Below are 19,817 nucleotides of genomic sequence, written 5' to 3' on the forward strand. Positions count from 1 at the left end.
AACATACATGGACATTGCAGAACACAGGCGTATCAAGAAATTCTACAAAAGGAAAACTGTAAATGGATAAAATCATGTTATATATCATAAAATCAAGAGTTATAAAATATTAAACATTCAATACTAGACCTTTTAGAAGTGGATAGTTGTGAGAAGGCCTTTCCGGAATAGCAGATATGTGCTTGCGGATTAAGCAAACGGATTCAAAAATGAATAAGGAAGGAAGAGTCAGTATTTTGAAATTTTTAAAGAAATTCTGGCAGCGAGTTCTACTGTTTAGTCCCAATAAGTATCAAACTGCTCTCTTTTGAAGTTTGAAAATACGATCAAATTTTGTCGCGCAGCAAGTACTCTAGTATGGAAGGTCATAAGGAAGATGCGACTCAAAAAGGGCATAATAGACCATTCTAGAGACGTTAAGTTCCTTAGAAACTGATCTTAGCGCAAAACAGGCAGCGCTTAGTTTCTTTGATAAAGCTTCGATGTGCAAGTCCCATTTTAACGAGTTGTCTACAACAAGTCCTAAGAATTTCACAGAGTCCACGACGTCAATAGTGGTGTTATTAAGTACAAAATGTTGTATAGTACTTTTATATGACAAAACTTTAGTTTTTGGAAGGTTGAGGCATAGGAGATTAGAATCGCACCAAGATTTAATGGTGCGTAAGTCACTGGATATAGTATTATATAGTGCCGTAACATGTCTAGATTTGCAATTTGCAATGTCGTTGATAAACACCAGAAATAAAATAGGGCCAAATACTGAACCCTGAGGGACACCACATTCTATAGGCTTACAAGAAGACATAGACGTATCAATCCTCACAAGCTGCCTTCTGTTGCCAAGATACGACTTAAGCCATTCGAGCGGCACTCCCCTGAATCCATAGTGTTGCAATTTGTTAATTAAGATATTATGATTTACACAGTCGAAAGCCTTAGAGAAATCACAGAAAATTGTAGCTGTAGAGTGATGGTTATTCAGGCTAGAGTGTACATTATTAAAAAGGTCGAACATAGCATCATTTGTGCGACTGTTACTTAGAAATCCAAATTGATGGGTAGAAAGTACTTTATATTTAAGGAGAAAAGATAGAAGCCTTTTTTTAACCAATTTTTTAATGATCTTAAATAATGTGGGCAGGAGAGCAATTGGGCGATAGTTCGAAGCTTGATCTTTATCTCCCCCTTTATGCAGAGGAATAATTATTGCTGTCTTAAGGCAGTTTGGAAAAACTGCTTTTTGGAATGACTCATTAATTAAAGTAGTAAGATAGATTAATGTGCATTCCGGAAGTTCAGAGAACATTTTGAGAGTAAGTCCCCTCCCAGATGAGAATTTATTTTTAATACTTTACTAATTATACTACGGAGCTCATCTAATGCTACGGGCGTGAAAAAGAAACTGTGTAAATTCTCATTTGCTTTAGGGAGATATGAAAGTGAATCATGGGAAGGAGTTATGGTGTTCACTAAATTTTTAGCCACATAACAAAGTAAGTGTTTAAATCTTCAGGTGAATTCAAGACTGTGCCAGACGAAGAAGTCTTATTCCTTAAGTCATTTACAATAGCCCAAGTCTCTTTAGCAACATTACCGGATTTGGCTAGCCTCCCATTATAATAAATGTCCTTGGCAGCTTTTATAGTCTTACGATAAACTCTAAATAATAATAATATAATTAAATAATAATAATAATTATAATTTAATTAGTGTTAACTTATCACAACATGGCGAAATTTCAACAAAATCGATCTGTTGGCCGATTTGAGATATTAATAAAAAAGGTCTATTAGAAAACACCTTGACACTTTTGTATCTTTAAAATTATACATTTCCCGACACATGTTTATATGAACTTTTTACCTTAAAAACACTCAAAGAATCACCTCCTGAAGATTGGCCAGATACTTAATTAACACCCTGTATTTAAAAATGGCTAGCTTGTGATTTAGTAAGCTATATTTATTTTAATGGGAAAAAAATGCATTTGATAAAAAATAAACATACGCATAAAAGATCGCGCACACTATACCTGCACGGACCAGACCAGTAAAATCTACCGGTGAAGGTGACCGTGTTATTTAATAGAGTAGAGCACACTAGACCAGTACCAGCACGTACCGCCACAAGCCACGACCGTCAAAACAGGTCGTGTCGGTCAGGGACAAATATGACCGGCAATATTTATGCCTGGTCGTGCTGGTCCGACCTAATGTGCGCACCGGCGAACCAGCACACCTCCACAAACATGCAAATATTGAAGGGTTTGTCAGTATTTCGAGTACGCTAGCTGGCTCAAGTTGCATGATGTAGGTTAGATTTCGTTTATTTTTGTTCGAACCTTTAAATCGTTTTAAATATGAATGAAAAAAAGCTTATTTTACTGGTACAAAAGTATTCAGAGCTGTGCGATACGAGCCAAGCATTTTATATATAGAGACCAAGAAAGAAAAGATGCAATATGGGAGTCGATAGCAAAAAAAAATAATTAAATTTGATTTGTGACATTCGAAAATATTGGAAAAACTTTTCTTCGAATCTTTTTAATTCAGGAAACAAATAATGAAATTCGCCATATTGCTTTCTCTTTTGATTTATAGGGTGAACCCAAAATCTTCTTTTTTTCTTAGCTTCCTTCTCTTCCTCCTCTTCTTCACACAACATGGCTAAAATAATAATTTCTTCCTCTGAACTACTCATTTTCAATACTTCTATGTTGCACGCTCTAGTAGTTGAGCCTTGACAACTGTACTTTTTTCGAAACTCTCGCTTATGTTGCTGGTCTGTGGCGGTAAAGTGTGCGATGTCATGCAGGATGCAGATTTGTGCTGTGCTGGTCCGTACTGGTCCGTGTAGGTATAGTGTGCGCGATCTTTAATACAAATACTATACACCAATTAATTTTAAATGTATCTAAATAGGCACTTTAATAATTGAAAAATGGACAGGAGCACTTAAAATCACTTCATAGAGTATACCAAATATGCTAAAAGTAATAATTCCAATAAAAAAACACAAATGGCACATTAAAATCTGCATTATCTGAAATGAAACTATAGCTAAACTCCTAATAAAAGAATAGGGACAAGACGCCGACATCTATAACGCGATGAGCAGTTTTTAATAATTATTTCCGAGTTATTATTACATACTTGGTTTTACAATTATTGTAATACAGTAGCATTCCTTCAAATAAATTTTGATTTAGGTATTGTTAATATAGTTATTATAATGATTACAGCTCATATGATTTCTAAAATAAATATTCAAGCGTGTTTTTGTCAGAATTATTAAATGATTAATTAGAAATAGTTAATATTTAGTAACTTTGTAAGTGTTACATTTTAATATAATTATGGATTTAATAATTAAATAATTATTTTAAGTTTAAATAGTGGTAAACTTGTATGAGTTTCAATCATTTGTATTTAAAATCTCAGGGAAGGCAATATAGATTTTAGGCAGGAGAACTCAAGGAAAGGACTGTGGAATTAGTAATTAAGACTTTACAATTTTTTTTACTTGCCATTTTTCTTGTCGTTCACGTTGCACGTTGACTCTTCGTTGTGTCACACGCAATCTGAATTTCGGATATGATGCAGAACTGATAAATTGGACCAAATATATTAATTGCAAGGTATTCAAAGAAATATTTTTGTTAACTTTGCAAACATTTAAGGCATGCAATAATTTTAAAAAATTTTGACGAATTCTTGGATGATAAAGATTTGAATTTTTATAGGTCTATTTTTTTAAGAAGCTAACAAATAATTTCAAAAAATCAACTATCAAAATATAATGGTAGCAAATTTTTAAAATCATGCATAGGTATAATGTTCTATATTAATTGGACATACTGAATGTAAACTAGGTATAGTTGCTGCAATCGATAATATATTTTGTTGCTTTTTCATATCACACAACATTTTCATCATAACAAAAAACCGTCAATACCGCTACTCATATTATTGACAACTATGTATACTTAAATCTCATAATGATGTTTAAAAATACATAGGTATACATACTATGAGTAGTGGTTGTGACAGTTTTTTATTAGGTATGATCACAGGAATGATGAAAAGAAGCTGCAAACTAAATTATCGTGGAACTGTATTTTAATTTATTTTTATCTACAGTAACTATTACTTATTTTTAAAACTTTTATTTTTTTATTTAATTTTTTATTTTTTATTTACTTACGGCGAATTTAAATTTATGGGCCATCCATAAATTTACTCCGTAAGTTCGAATATTGGTTAAACCTAGACATACCCAGGTAATAGCCCGAAATATGCAAAAGAGGGAGTGAGTTTAGGTTAGATTAGAATTAGGTTTTAGTTGGTTTTGCATTAATAAAAATATAGGCCTAATCTAAACTCAACCTAAACTGACTTTTTTGCATATTTCGGGCTCCTACGTGGGTAACCCTACGTTTAACCAACATTCGGGCTTTTACGGTCACATAATACTCATTCTGATTGGTTTAATCTGGCTCCATAATGAAACTGTGCGTTCGAGGTGCTATTGCAAATTAATGCCATGAATCATATATATATACATACCTCACATTTCTATAGTGTCGTGACCGTGATCATGACCATTCATGAATCCGCACACGTTCATCTCCATCATTAATATTTTTCTTACTAAATTCTTCACTTTTATAAAAAGCCATCACGATAAAAATCAAATATTAAAATTATTTAACGTTGCGAACGGTTCACTTGTTCACTATACGTATCTGGAATATATTTGCGAATGGCAATTAGCGATACGTTAGACTGCCGGAGTGCTGACGTCACGAATGCCAAATTGCTTTCCAAACAAGGTTTAGTTCTTTTATATTTCTATTGAGCTCTTCCAAATGACGTCACAAGTTAATATAAAATGTAAAAAAAACAGGTGATTGCCGACCACCGCCGACTTATGTGTCTGATATTTTCAATATGCGTATGATGATTGCGCATGTTGCAAAATCTGTGAATTTTTTGACATAGTTCTTTGATAGGTTTCATGTCATTACCATTATATCTAAACACTTAGTTCTTCTCTATAAAATCGTTTAAATAGACAACGCTAGGAACAACACCGCTAGTTTTTTTTCACGGTGTGCTATAACCATTGCCTGGAAACTTATATGGTGAAATTTTGATAAAATAATTTAGTACTCACTAAAAACACGGTATGTCGCTAGTGGCAGGAAAAATAATTTTTAGAGGTTACTAGTTTATTTGGTTGCCTATGATATGCATATACAGGGTGTTTCCTAATTAATCTAAAAAATAAAAAATCGTTAGAAAACGGCGGGCTCTTAATAAGTATATTTATTTTTTTCTCGGCAACCGTTTGATGAACAAGAAAAACTCAAAAGATCAATTTTGTTGAAAAAGGATGGCCAGTCAAGAAAAAAAAATATTTGCTTTAAAAAAGCAGTAGTGTACCATTTATGTTAAGCAAAATATCGATTTTTTTAAAATGTTTAACACCCTGTAGATCAGAAAGGAAGTACTTTAGACCCAATGGTTATATAAAAATTGTTTTAAGAACACATGAGGAATCACACCACAATTTTTTAGACTAATTAGAAAACTCCCTGTATATTGTCAACTTGACAATGATTGTTGATAAATCAAAAATACCTTTTCTGTGAAAAAGCCCGATTTTCGCAGGAAAAATTTTTGGTTTTTATTGAATTTGGGTCTGCGTCTACAAATACCGGTATGTTTTTAAGATTCTATCTATCTAAATTTTAAATATCATAGTCAGAAATAGTTTTATTATTTATTAACTGTAAAATGGTATACTTATAAGTTTTATCAAATATTGTGATTTACTTTCTACCTTGTAGTCAAAATTTATATTTAATAAACTGTAAAATATATATATTCTTATGTTTTATTAAAGTTACTCTGATATACTAATATATCAGTGTAACTTTAAAACTAAATGCTTTGAAATCAAATATAAACATAAAAAATATTTACAGCAGAAAAGGCGAAGGCGCTGGGTTAAACGTAGTCTCTACTAAGAACACGGAGGGGCGCTTTGACCCAAAATTTTACTATTAAGTTTCATATCTATCTTAATAGAAGATTATTTTCTTTTATCTATGGCTATAACAAAGGATATAACCCATTATGTAACTATAGTTGTGTGTAACAACATATAAAGGTATGATTGTCAAAATTCCTGATGTATTAGAAGTCAAATATAAATGTAAGTTATTGGGAATTTTAAAATGGCTCTTAAAAAAATTCGAAGTGTAAAACCATTATTATATAACCATCCAGCAGTCACTAAGGTTGAAAGTAAACTAGCTATAAATTCCAAATTTAATACACCCTCGTTAAATATAACAAGAAGTTATACAATGGAATCGAAAAAGGAGAAATCGAAATATGGAGACAATATGGCGTTGGTCTTGCATGGAAGCAATAATTTAAAAATAGAAAAAAGACCTATACCCAAAATCAAACCTTCTCAGGTACGATGTATTGAAAGTCGAAACTGATGAACGATCAAGTGATCATCGTTGAATGATATAGCTGTGTAATTTATGAGATTGCAAACATCTACATACTTAATTTTTCGGTAACAGTTGCATATACGGTTTTCGGGTATTTTTGGATTATATAGAAAAAAAATTATATACTCGTACTCACATTCTACTGTCCTTAGAGATTGCAAATATACTGGGGGAGGAGAGAAATTGTGTTTCTTTAAGAATTTTTTGAATCAAACAAACATACGGGACCGGGGAGCGAATAGGGGTGCTGGGCGGGGTTAAAGCGTATACATACTGGTAAAACATTACATACACATATAGTAAAGACGAATTTTTCATTCAAAAAAATTGACTAAATATAGATTATGCACGGAATTTCAAAATAATTTAATTTAGTATTTGACACATATTTGACGTTACGAGAATTTTAACACCTTAGATCTTATAAACTTCGTGGATAAGTAAATTCGCCTTAGATCTTATAAACTTCGTGGATAAAGCTATGCCATATGTATATTACACACGACTTTGTTTACGGGACTTTCACATGCATTTTTCTATTTATTTCTTTCTAGAACAAGATTATCGTATAAATCTATCTTTCTCTCTGCGTACGCTTCTGAGCATGCGCAGAACGATATTAGACATAAATGCTAACTTGGAGCGTTTTTTTTCGCTGCGTTGACAACAATTACTAAAAATATAGACCACTAAAATGTTTCAATCAAGATATAACTGATACTCAGTGTATTTATTATTTTGAAAATATTTGTCTTATTATTTCCAATATACTTTTTATATATATTTTAAACAAAAATTAAATCATATAACGATAAATTCTTTTTAAAAATGTTTTAAAATACTACTTTGAAAAATAGCTATGATGAATGGGCAGCACAAAAAAATCAGCAACCAGTGAAACTAGAATATGTTTTGACAATGAAAAGTCAAAACATATTTTTATAAAATAATTTAATTAATGTCACATTTTGTGCTTTTTGTATACTGTTTGACTCGTGATAATAAAGAGTTAATTTGGAATTCCGAGAAATTTGGAAGAGAGATATTTTAGATTTGTGTTCTTTTTGAAAGTTTGTTTTTGTAGTGCGATAAAGTTAGTGGATAAATAGACATTAATGACTGATAAAAGTGTTATGTGTGAAGCTGTCCGCAATAGGAAAAATATTATCCTTAAAAGAACTCCACAACACTATAAAAGTATGAAAACCTCTGAAGTATGTTCTATATTTTTAAAAAACAAGATATATATTATCTAATATATATAAATATAATATATGAATCGTTTCTTCAACTGACTTTTATTCAGCGAAATACATATTTATGTTAGGTTACTTAATCACTTTAAAAGCTTTAAATACTATTAGGTAATTTACCTTTGATTTTTTTTTTCGTTAAATAGTTAATATACTAGTAAATATTGTCCAATAAATAATTAATATCCGAATAACAATATTATTTTCTCAAATTTATATATTTACATTTTCTATTTTATGACATAAAAATGACATATACACAAAACAAAGACAGACGATTGGTCAATCAGTGTCAAAGACAAAGATAATTAGATAGTCGAATGTCGCTGATGTGTCTTCAACAAAAATTAAGCGAATTTACTTATCCACGAAGTTTATAAGATCTGAGAAATTTAATGGTCTATATTTTTAGTAATTGTTGTCAACGCAGCGAAAAAAACGCTCTAAGTTAGCATTTACGTTTAATATCTGCGCATCTCCGTAACGTACTCAGAGAGAAGGATAGGCCTATACGATAATCTTGTTCTAGAAAGAAATAAATAGAAAAATGCATGTGAAAGTCCCGTAAACAAAGTCGTGTGTAATATACATATGGCATAGCTTTATTCACGAAGTTTATAAGATCTAAGTTTAACACTCGATTTTACATGACAGCGACAGAAGGAAAAGCAATGTTGCCAGTCCCATTAAATTTTCTTTAATATTTTAGTTTTTGAATTTTTATTTTAAAAAAATAGCCATTTTTAATAATAATTTTAAATAAAAAAATGCTCTAGATTAAAAAATATTTTATTATATTTTTGGTGCTATTTGGGATCCGTGTCACTTTATGGTGCTCAAAATTAAGAAATTTGCTATAAAATGAAGTGTTTATTCTAATGCTGTTGAGACAAACATAAAGAGCTAGAGTTGAGGAAAAATACAATTTTTGGTAAAATAAGAGAAAACATTTTCTAACATACGAAAAAAAAAGAATAAAACCAAACAAGACGAACCCAACCAAACCGCTCACAGCGTGTTTTCATTGCTAGAGCTATAACTAAGCAATTCTCTATACCGCTAGCGGCAATTTAGCTATGAAATTCCGAACAATTTACTAGCTGATTTGGCAATCAAGTATTAATCCACAATGTCAAAATTCAACCTTCATTACTGACAGCATATCTTTCAATGTAAACTGCCTATGATTTCTGAATAAAATAGTTCTTTATAGTTTTTTTGAAGAAATTTTACATTAAAAGTTTAATTAAAGGATTGTAAAATGGGTGTGCTATGAGTAGCCTTAATCAGTATATTGTTTTGACCCCGCCCCGCATCCCTACTCGCTCCCCGGTCCCGTAAGATTGTTTGGTTGAAAAAATGCTTAAAGAAACACAATTTCTCTCCTAGATATATTTGCAATCTCTAAGGACAATAGAATGTGAGTATATAAAAATTTTCTTATATAATCCAAAAATAGCCGAAAACCGTATACAGGGTGGCCCATCGAAAACGTTCAGGCAGGCGTAACGGCCAGGGTAATTTTTTTTTCAGAAAATTCAAAAACAATCAATTGTGTTTGTGAAGGGGACAATTTTTGCCCCAAAAATGATTGCAAAATCTTCAACCCTCTAAGCGGGGGTGTCATCCCCCAATTTTTTTCAAATGGGAAGGGGGGTCAAGTGGTACTGCAATGAAAAGGGCTTTCTATTCTCTATACTTTCCCGCTTCGTTTTTAGAAAATCGGTCGAGTTATTGAGAAAATGAATGAAAGAGTAAATGATAAGGAGAAATTCCTTCGACCAATTTGCTGTTTTTTCTTATTATATCTAGATGTTTACGCATTTTTTTCACTTGCCACAAGGTTGAACGATCAGATTAGGTAGAGTGTACTTTCTTTTTGAACGGTGTAGTTAATCGGCACAACTGTCGGTACTGGGCTGAGGACAACCCCAAGGTTTTTCACGAGGTGCACACACAAGACCCTCAGAAATTGAACGTGTGGGCTGGTATTTTTAGAAATTCTATTGTGGGTCCTTTTTTTCTTCCTGGAAATCTGACAGGTGATATGTACTTGGATTTACTGGAAAATACCATCGACCCAGCCCTAACTGACATCATAGAGAACAATCCTGGATACGTTGAAGCGGAACTAATATTTCAACAAGACGGTGCACCTCCACATTACTCTCAAAATGTGCGTAATTATTTAAACAATAACTTTCCCGGTCGGTGGATAGGACGAAGGGGTGAAATTGAGTGGCCTCCCCGGTCACCCGACTTGACTCCTTTAGACTTTTTTCTATGGGGACACATAAAAAGTAAAGTGTATAGCACTCCACCCGCCTTATTAGAAGACCTGCGAAGACGAATTCACTGATGTTTGTGCAACCAGGCCTGGATTAAGGGGGGGGCTATGGGGGCTATAGCCCCAGGCCCCGTCATTGAGAGGGGCCCCCGAATCAGGAGAATTTAATCGAGATTAGTTAAATGAAAATGTACATAGGTATTTAGTCTTATTAAATATATTGCAATATATTGCAACAGACAACTTGTTATTCTCATAATGTTAAAAACAGACTCTTCTTCTTTTTTTTTTGGGCGGCAACACACTTTCCCCAAAAAATATCAAGAGTGCTGCATAGACAATGGCTCGTTCTTCTTTTTAAATTTTTCGGGATGGATGAATTACCGAAAGCCGAAAGCGCTAGGGGAATTACTCAGATTAGAATCCTTTTTTTTATTCTATTTGATTAGTAATTTTTGCATAGCGCATCTATGAAGTAAGCGATTGCGAATAATAGATTTAAGAAAACAAGAACAATAATACGTTTATAACTGTGTAGTGTATACCAGTATTTTAAAAAATATCATGTAGCAGAAAATATCTTAGTGGATCTGCTAAACGTAAGGTAGGAATCAGTTTTAGCCTTATTATGCATTTACTTGATATGACCATTTATATAATAATTTTGGTATTGACAATTAAATTAATAATAACTTTTTTAAGTTTTCTTCTTTTAAAAATAAGCGCATTAATATATTATAAGTACCTTGGTATTTACACCCTCTTTGCTTGCACCCCTTTGACGGCACTATCACCCTAAAAATAATTTTAAATGGAATAGGGGGTCGAGTGATACCTTGTTTTAAAGGTCTTTTGAGTCTTTTTATATCTGTAGAGTTTGAAGTCTCTATTGCCATTCGCGTTGAATGGTAACGCCACTACTTTTTAAATAAAATTAATATTGTTTTTGAAATCCCCATTCAATTTACAACATATTTTATTTCTTGACTTTTTTTATCCGACGCACCATTTTTGCGTAAAAAAATAAACACCATTTTCATGCATAACCAAATCGCTAAAATGTTACCATAAATTTAAATAGCAAAATTTGTAAAACGGCAAATTTAAGTTTAAAAAGATTTTTTATTTTCCAAAAACTTCTTTCTATGAACATAGTACGAACTATGTTCAACCAAAACTAAATTATTGTCGTTTTTCAAATTTTACCATTAAAATTTACATTACCATTTTAGCGATTTGGTCACATGTATGAAAATGGTTTTTATTATTTCAAGCGAAAACGGTGCAATAATATTCAATTCAATAATATTTTGGTATTATAGTAAATAGTATAGTAGTGGTATAATAGATATTAAAAAAGATCGATTTTTTTTCTTAAAAGTTTAACACCCTGTATTTTGAAAACGACGCATTTCCGACCATCAGGCTGCATCCACACTATCCTAAAAACGGCGTATCGGCGTAACGACCTTGAATAGATGTCCAGTAATTCTATTGGCTGAAAAATTCATCTGTCAGAAATTTTATCTGTCAAAAATTTCTGCCAATAGAATTACTGGAAATCGATTCAAGGTCGTTACGCCGATACGTCGTTTTCAGGATAGTGTGGATGCACCCTCAGTGTCCCATCTCAAAACGTTTATTTTGGCGAGATCTACCAACCTTTAGATTTTGGTACAATAGTTTCGGAACACTCTGTATTTTTAAATCTGCGAAAACTTAGGGATATTTTAAATTAATTTAAGATATAAGAAGAAAACCTAAAGAAAACTTTAAAATTGCCTAAAGTAACAGACTTTTTTAGTATTTGCAAAACCCCTTCAACGTCAAATTCTGAGTTGAATAAACACCAAGATCATGAACTGCCTTCCTGTTCAACTTCAAGCAATATTAGTTTAAGTGAAAATAACAGCAATGAGGAAAAATAATCCGACCTGGGGGGCCCCAAGGGTAGCCCCTAGCCCCGGGCCCCCTAGGACCTTAATCCGGCACTGTGTGCAACCCTTCAGAATGTGCAAGTTCTTCAGAATGTTCTAGAACGGGTTGAAAATAATTTGTATTACTGTATGGAGGTTGACGACCAACATTTTCAGCATATGCTTCATTAATAAGGTAAGTTTTTTTTTAATTAATTCAATTTATGCGTTTTTTTTGCAAAAAGTACTTTTCAAATTTCAATCCTTCATATTTTCAAAATGACTCGACCGATTTTTAAAAACGAAGCGGGGAAATATAGAGAATAGAAAGCCCTTTTCATTGCGACGCCACTTGACCCCCCTTCCCATTTGAAAAAAGTTGGGGGATGACACATGGAGGGTTGAAGATTTTGCAATAATTTTTGGGGCAAAAGTTATCCCCCTCACAAACAAAATTGACGTGTTTTTGGATTTTTTGGAAAAAAATACCCTGGCCGCTATGCCTTGCGGAACGTTTTCGATAGGCCACCCTGTATGCAACAATTACCAATTTTTCTTGCTGTTAGTTATACCGATCTGGTCATTGAAACTGCGTGGTCTGGATTTTATCGTGAACACAGTGGTGTAGACAGCTTAAATGAAAAATCAAATGTATTAAAAAGATATAAAAGTTATGTTGGTACATTTCTTTTATGCGGTATTGCCGGATTGTGTTTACGAACAAGTGTTTACGAAAAAGGTTGCATATAGGGTTGGAACTTTATTTTTTACCATTAGGTTACTCATTTTACTACAGCTGTAATAGATGCTTAAACAACTGTCTAACCGAAATTAGCATTATTGAATAGCTTAGGTATATTTAGTTCATATCAAATAAACTCTTCAGTCACGTGATTAAGCTTGACCGGCACAGCGATGCCCACTTTTACATATTTTCCTTTAATCAAAATATTTTAGGAAAGAAAAATAAATTAATACAAATACATAAACAGTTACTATTAACATCAACAAAACTCACCTTCTTAACAGCATTTAAGTGGCCTAAAGGGCAATTACTACCGCTTTTCCGTTCAAAATATTCTAATAAAGTTGCTATGAATTTTTTACGGCTATTAAGCTATCTTGTACTTGAAAACTAATCAGAGCTCAATTTTTATCAAAAACATGATGGTGAAAACCGCACATCGATACCGTTTCGGAGTTACGGGGTGTTTTTCAAAAACGTGCATTTTTAACAAATCGCTGTAACTTTTTTACTATAGAAAATGTTTCAAAAGCACCTTTTTACGTAGAATTTAATGGTTTAAGTATAACATTTGTAAAATTAATTTAAGAGTTATCAACAGAAAATTTGTTTTTTTTATATGGGACATCCTGTATATTTTTAATTCATTTGAAAAAAATTAAAATTACCTTTCCAAAAATATAGCATACTTTGATATTTTGCTCGATTCCTCTTCTTATTAAAAATTCGCCTACTTTGAATAAATAGGCTTTGAACAGCACTGGCTGTAATGCAAAAAAAATATACTGCGCTGAACCGATTTTAACCAAATTTGGCACAAAAATACTGTGGCACCAGAGAATCTGCCCATTAGTTTTTGGTGGGGGTTGGTAAGGGGGTATGGAAGGGGGTTAAAAATTTAAAAAAATCGTAACTCCAAAATTACTGTAGCTAGCAAAACGCGGTTTACAAATTAAGATTAGGAATAATATTTGCAACAAAATTTGTAATAACATCAAAATCAGTCAAAGTCGCAGTTTTCGAGATATTAACATATTTTAGTATGGGCGGCTATACGTGCCTCCCGGCGCCATTTTTTTATATAATTTAATTTTTGTGACGGTAACATTCAACTATTGCTCAAATATATGCGTTTTACAAATTGAATTTTTAAAATTAATGTTCAAATTTGGAGGTCCTCGACAAGGATAGTTAGAGTAGAAGCACCGCGTGTGCAACAAAAAAGAAGATAAATGGAAGTCGTGGATATGTTTGGGACAGTTTCCATAGTGATTTACTTATCCATGTACTACATTAATTGACTGTTTACGTTGTAGTAATAGTAATAATTGCTCCAAATACTAAAAAACTGAATTTTGTGTGTATTAGACAGTGTGGCAAAAACGTGTGTAACACCTTATAAATTTTATTTCATTTATTGACGAATGCTTATTTATAAAACAGAGACGTTCATTTTCATAACTTATTATTATATTGATTTCTGAGCCAAATCCACATTTATTTAGAATAATTTATTAATTAAAACTAAAATTAAAAGTATGTAATTAACTAATTTTTGGTGTTTTTTGTAGGAAATAATGGTGGTATATTTAATTGGTATACTCTTTTACAAAGATTTAAATGGTTTTTTTGTATGCCAATGTGCTTGCAATATTTACCACTTTTACATTTTGTACATATATGGTGCTATAAAAAAATCTGAAATGTCAATATTCCATGGGTATAGTGATAAATGAGGTCTAAATTATAAGAAAATGCATTTTCTACGAAAACTTGAAGGGATGGGTAAGAAATGGTATAATACAATTTGATAGACAATTACATTGTGCATCTGATTCACGTAAAATATATAGGGTGTTCCATTTATATTAAACAAGTTATTGCCGTTTAAAGCTTGTAATTATTTAATATAAATTTTTGGACACTCTGTATAAGGTAGTAACATTTTTATTATTGCAACACAATATCTGATCAATAAATAATCTTCAGTAAATATTTAGTATTAAAAACTTTGATACCCTCGGAGAAATGAAGCCTTAAAATTTTTACTGCAATTTCATAAAATTGAAAATATTTCAAAAACGGTAAGGTTTAAGTGTGGAAAACCTTAATCAAATTTACCTTTATTTTAATCGTAGAATCCAAAAATAGAATAATATACAGGGTGTTCCATTAAAAAAAATACAACTATAATATTTTTTACTGATTTGGGACACTCTGTATCTTGTAAAATATTTTTAAATTGTAGCTCTAATAGACCTTCAACGAACCCAAAACTTACAATTTGTAAAAATCTAATCGTTTAGCTACAATACTCCGTGTCGTATGTGGTAAACAACCCTGTATATTACCTTCGTTTATTATTTTATTTTTTATACGAACCGGCAATACTGTATGCCGCATTTATTTTGTCTTTCTGTCTGTTAACTGGCCGTTGCTGGTCGTGTATCTCTGTCGCATGCATTAAAGAACAGACCACGTAATGCACAAGTTAATCAACTGCACAGATCAATTGATCGTTCAACAATGTTACCTTATATCGTCTCAATTAATTTCTATAGATGTGTATTTAAAACAAAAACAAATTGAAGGTTCTTCTTCAAATGGAGGTAGTGAGTATATGCGGCTCAGATGTGCATTACTACACCCACGGAAGAATAGGGAATTGGGTGGTTAAAAAGCCGATGGTTATTGGCCACGAAGGTTCCGCAACTATTCTGGAGTGCGGGTCAGAAGTTAAAACCCTGAAACCTGGAGACAGAGTAGCTGTAGAACCCCAAGTCAATTGTCGAAAATGCCATTTCTGTAAAACAGGTAATATTAGAACATATTTATCATCTAACGAAATAAATACAAAAATATTCGTAGTTTCGAATGAGAATGATTTTTATTTTCTACTATCAAACAGTTATTACATTCAATTAAAAATTATTTTTGGTTTTTATTTGGTAAACTTGAAAGTAATGAACCTAAACATGGTTTGATTACTTTCCATCTTTAGTGAACTAACGGCTCCAGTGTAGTAAGTTGTACCGTGCTATAATAAAGGCCATTATTATTAGAAACATTCCTAATATCGTGAATATTTGAAATTGGTTGTTGCATGGAATTTTTCTTCTGGTCTGCATATTTATTAATTCAAACGAACTTGATTAGCCTACTTCTATCCACTGCTATACAGGGTGAGTTTCCTACAATGTTCTCTATGGGTATCTCAGAAACTACTGGAAATAGAGAGTCGGTTAAATGGGGAAAGAATTGCAGTTTTGTGGGGTCATAAATAATCGCCTTTCATATTTTTGAAAAAGTTCATGGCTTACTAGATATTTCGAAAAAAACAAATTTCGGCTATTTTAAAAATTGTCCCTAATTCCATTATAAGCTATTTTAGACAAAAAGTTTTCAGATAATAGTTGTAGATAATCACATCCTTAAAGAGAGCGTATCCTCCGCTTTCTTCTAAAGCCTGTCATTTTCGACATTTGATACAAACATATGTTTTTTTAAATGGAAACCATAGTTGGCCATGACTTCATAAAAAGCGCCGTTTTTTAAGCTATTTAGTGATATAAGCTATAATATCTTTTCTTCGAAAAATTACTTAGTTATAGCTAATTCTTATCATTTTTAAACAATTTCACATAGTTAGCCATGGAAACAAGTTCAATCATCGCTGCTCTCAGAAATGTGAAACTGTCAGATCCAAACTTTGTAAATTAAAATTAACCAAAATTGTAAATATGAACTTTTCAAATGAAGAAAAGCGTGTAGATACTCGCGCATTAATAGAGTGGTTCCAACATGACCTTTATTATGACACACTACCCCCCACCTCCCATAATGAAAGAAATGTTAAAAATTATTTATATCATAATTAGTGTTGCACAAGACAAGAATTCTTGTCTTGAAAACCCCAATTTCTTGTCTTGTCTTGCAGATTTCTTGAATGGCAAAGTCTTGTCTTGTCTTGCAAGACTCTTGAAATTTCTTGTCTTGAAAAATTTTACATTCTAACAAAAAGATAATAATATTTCTACATTTTATTTCATAGAAAGCGTCGCTATACAATACGGAAAAATGAACAACAACGGCAATTTTAGCAAAAAAATCATAACGGACCGCAAACGAACTACGTCAACTCGCCCGTTTGACGAAACATGTGCCATTACCGTAGTATATTCTGTAGCCATTTCCAAATAAAAGCTGAACAAGAATAAGTAAGGTTAAGTTCAATTTATTGTTTTTGGGTTATTATTTCCTAACAGTATACTCACTACCAAAAAAAGTTTTAATATGAAATTCATGCTAGAGTGTAATATTTGCGCTATTTGATACTACTTTTTGTTCGCTGAGCAATTTCGTGCACGAAAAGTAGTACCAAATAGCGCAAATAGCGTGCTCCACGAACCTACCATTAGTTTCAGCTACCGTTAATTTTTTTATAATACCATTATATTATACCATTATATAATTTTGTGTATAATACCAATTACCAATATACGGTTTGTTGCCTCGACTTAAAATAGAAAAAAAATGAACACTGGTCAATATTAATGCCGGGTTTATACAACATTTGCATAAGTCGTAATTATAATCACATTCTTAATCATCGTCATAATCACAACGCAATTTTAATGTGCGTTTATAGAACATTTTCATAATCATAATTTTTATATCAGTGACGTTGGGTAACATAATTAAAGGCTAAGTTCATGGTAGATGTCAACAGGTTTATAAGAAGTGGATAGTTTAACTTTTCTGATTATGACTATGATTGTGATTACGACTATGTAAATGTTCTATAAACCCGGCATAACGTGCGCAAAGACCTAATTATCACTTAAAAAAATGTATCATTTTTAACTTTCAAGAAATCTTGAATTCAAGAAATCTTGCAAGACTCTTGAAATTTCTTGCATATTAAAGTCTTGTCTTGTCTTGAAATTCAAGACTTATTATTAGTAATATTCACCAGTGAACGTATCCTCGAAAATGTATGGTCAAGAAAAGTCGAACCAATAATCCTACACCCTTTTCTTGATTTGAAAAATTACATATTTACAATTTTTGTTTATTTTAATTTACAAAGTTTGGATGTGACAACTTCACATTTATGAGAGCAAAGACGATTAAACTTGTTTCCATGGCTAACTAAGTGAAATTGTTTAAAAATGATAAGAATTGGCTATAACTCAGTAATTTTTCGATGAAAACATATTATAGCTTATATCGCTGAAAAGCCTAAAAAATGGTGCTTTTTATGAAGTCATGGCCAACTATGGTTTCCATTTAAAAAAACATATGTTTGTGTCATATGTCAAAAATGACAAGCTTTAGAAAAAAACGGAGGACACAATCTCATTAAGGATGTGATTATCTACAACTTTTATATGAAAACTTTTTGTCTAAAATAGCTTATAATGGAATTAGGGACAATTTTTAAAATAGTCGAAATTTGTTTTTTTCGAAATATCTAGTAAGCCATGAACTTTTTCAAAAATCTGAAAGGCGCATATTTATGACCTCACAAAACTGCAGTTCTTTCCCCATTTAACCGACTCTCTATCTCCAGTAGTGTCCGATATACCCATAGAGAACATCGTAGGAAACTCACCCTGTATAAAACACTAAATCCCCACGATACTTATTAGTTGTCCGTACGTAGTAGCTACATAATATTTAATTTAAATAAATATTTTAGGTCACTACAATTTATGCGAGAACATATTTTTCTGTGCTACCCCACCCGATGACGGAAACTTATGCACATATTTTGCCCACGAGGCCGATTTTTGCTTCAAACTTCCGGACAATATTACTCTAGAACAAGGCAGTTTAATGGAACCACTGTCGGTAGGAGTACACGCTTGCAGAAGAGGTGGCGTGACCAACGGAGATACTGTTCTGATATTGGGATCGGGACCGATCGGTTTGGTGTCCCTCCTGGCCGCAAAAGCAAACGGAGCGAAGCAAGTGGTTGTCACGGACATTGTAGATTTCAACCTTCAGAAAGCCAATGAGCTGGGAGCTGATTGCGCCTTTAACACCGGCAGTCTTAGCGACGAAGATATCTTAAGCACTCTCAGAGATATCATGCCCGAACCTCCACGAGTCACAATCGACGCTTGCGGATTTGAGAAAGCCGTGAAAATTGGTATGCAAATGACAAAAAGTGGCGGCAAGTTGATTCTTATTGGAATGGGGAATGACACCATGTGTCTGCCCATGTCGGTGTGCACTGTCAGGCAGATCGACATGCTGGGCATTGCTAGGTACGTGAACGACTATCCTACCTCTATTAATATGGTTAGTTCGGGGAAGATCGATACCAAACCGCTTATCACTCACCATTTTAAATTCGAAGATGCTATAAAAGCCTTTGAGACTGCTAAGGAAAGGAAGGAAAATATTATTAAAATTATGATTCACGCAAATCCGAAATGGAAACCGGAATGTTAAAAATAATTTTGATCTCTGTTAAAGCGCCAGTCCTGTAACGTCCATTCTAAAATGTAAAATTTGAAGTAAACTTGTTTTCTCACGTTTCTAATTCTTGTTTTATTTTACCAATATCTCTAAAGTCTAAAGTGTAAACAATGAAACAATATTAGTCACTTTTGATGCATGTTGTCATTTGTTAAAAATTATTTGTATCAAATATGTAATAGCTAGTAATTTTTGAACAAAAAATTAGGATTTATTTCATTAGAGCCAAATTAGAGCTATGTTCTATTTTTAATTGCATAGATAAAGGAAATATATAATACTATTTGGCGCTATTCTTACAACAACGGTCGCTCTCCAAAGCTTTTTCCGGAATTATGTCGCCCAAATATTATTCATTCAAATTTATGCAATTTTCTTTTAATTTTTTAAATAAAATACTGTTTGTTGCATATGAGAAACTTTATTTTATATAACGACATGTATGAAATACCTATGAAACATTGGAAACCGACGCGACGCGTCATTGGAAACATAGGAAATCCCATGCAAATTTTGAACGGCTTAAATATTGGCTCCCATGTTGATTTTATAGAAAAGACATAAAATAGATTTTTTAAAGGTCTACGTTTGGTAAACA

The 19,817-nt window shown here is 32.3% G+C and overlaps 2 protein-coding genes across 4 annotated transcripts in view; both read left to right on the forward strand.

The window, feature by feature from the left end:
• Positions 1-19,817, forward strand: part of LOC115879372 (ATP-sensitive inward rectifier potassium channel 12-like) — a 110,328-nt gene that overhangs the window by 19,231 nt on the left and 71,280 nt on the right. The gene's annotated exons all lie outside the window — the stretch shown is intronic.
• On the forward strand, positions 6,151-19,283 carry LOC115879373 (sorbitol dehydrogenase-like). Its single transcript, XM_030896163.1, has 3 exons — positions 6,151-6,490; positions 15,325-15,547; positions 18,435-19,283. The coding sequence occupies exons 1-3, from the start codon at positions 6,245-6,247 to the stop codon at positions 19,190-19,192; spliced, it is 1,227 nt and encodes a 408-aa protein (XP_030752023.1). The 5' UTR covers positions 6,151-6,244; the 3' UTR covers positions 19,193-19,283.

The sequence above is a fragment of the Sitophilus oryzae genome, unplaced genomic scaffold (genome assembly GCF_002938485.1).
Source record: "Sitophilus oryzae breed Bouriz unplaced genomic scaffold, Soryzae_2.0 scaffold_1576_pilon_pilon, whole genome shotgun sequence".
NCBI classification, from domain to species: Eukaryota; Metazoa; Arthropoda; class Insecta; order Coleoptera; family Curculionidae; genus Sitophilus; species Sitophilus oryzae.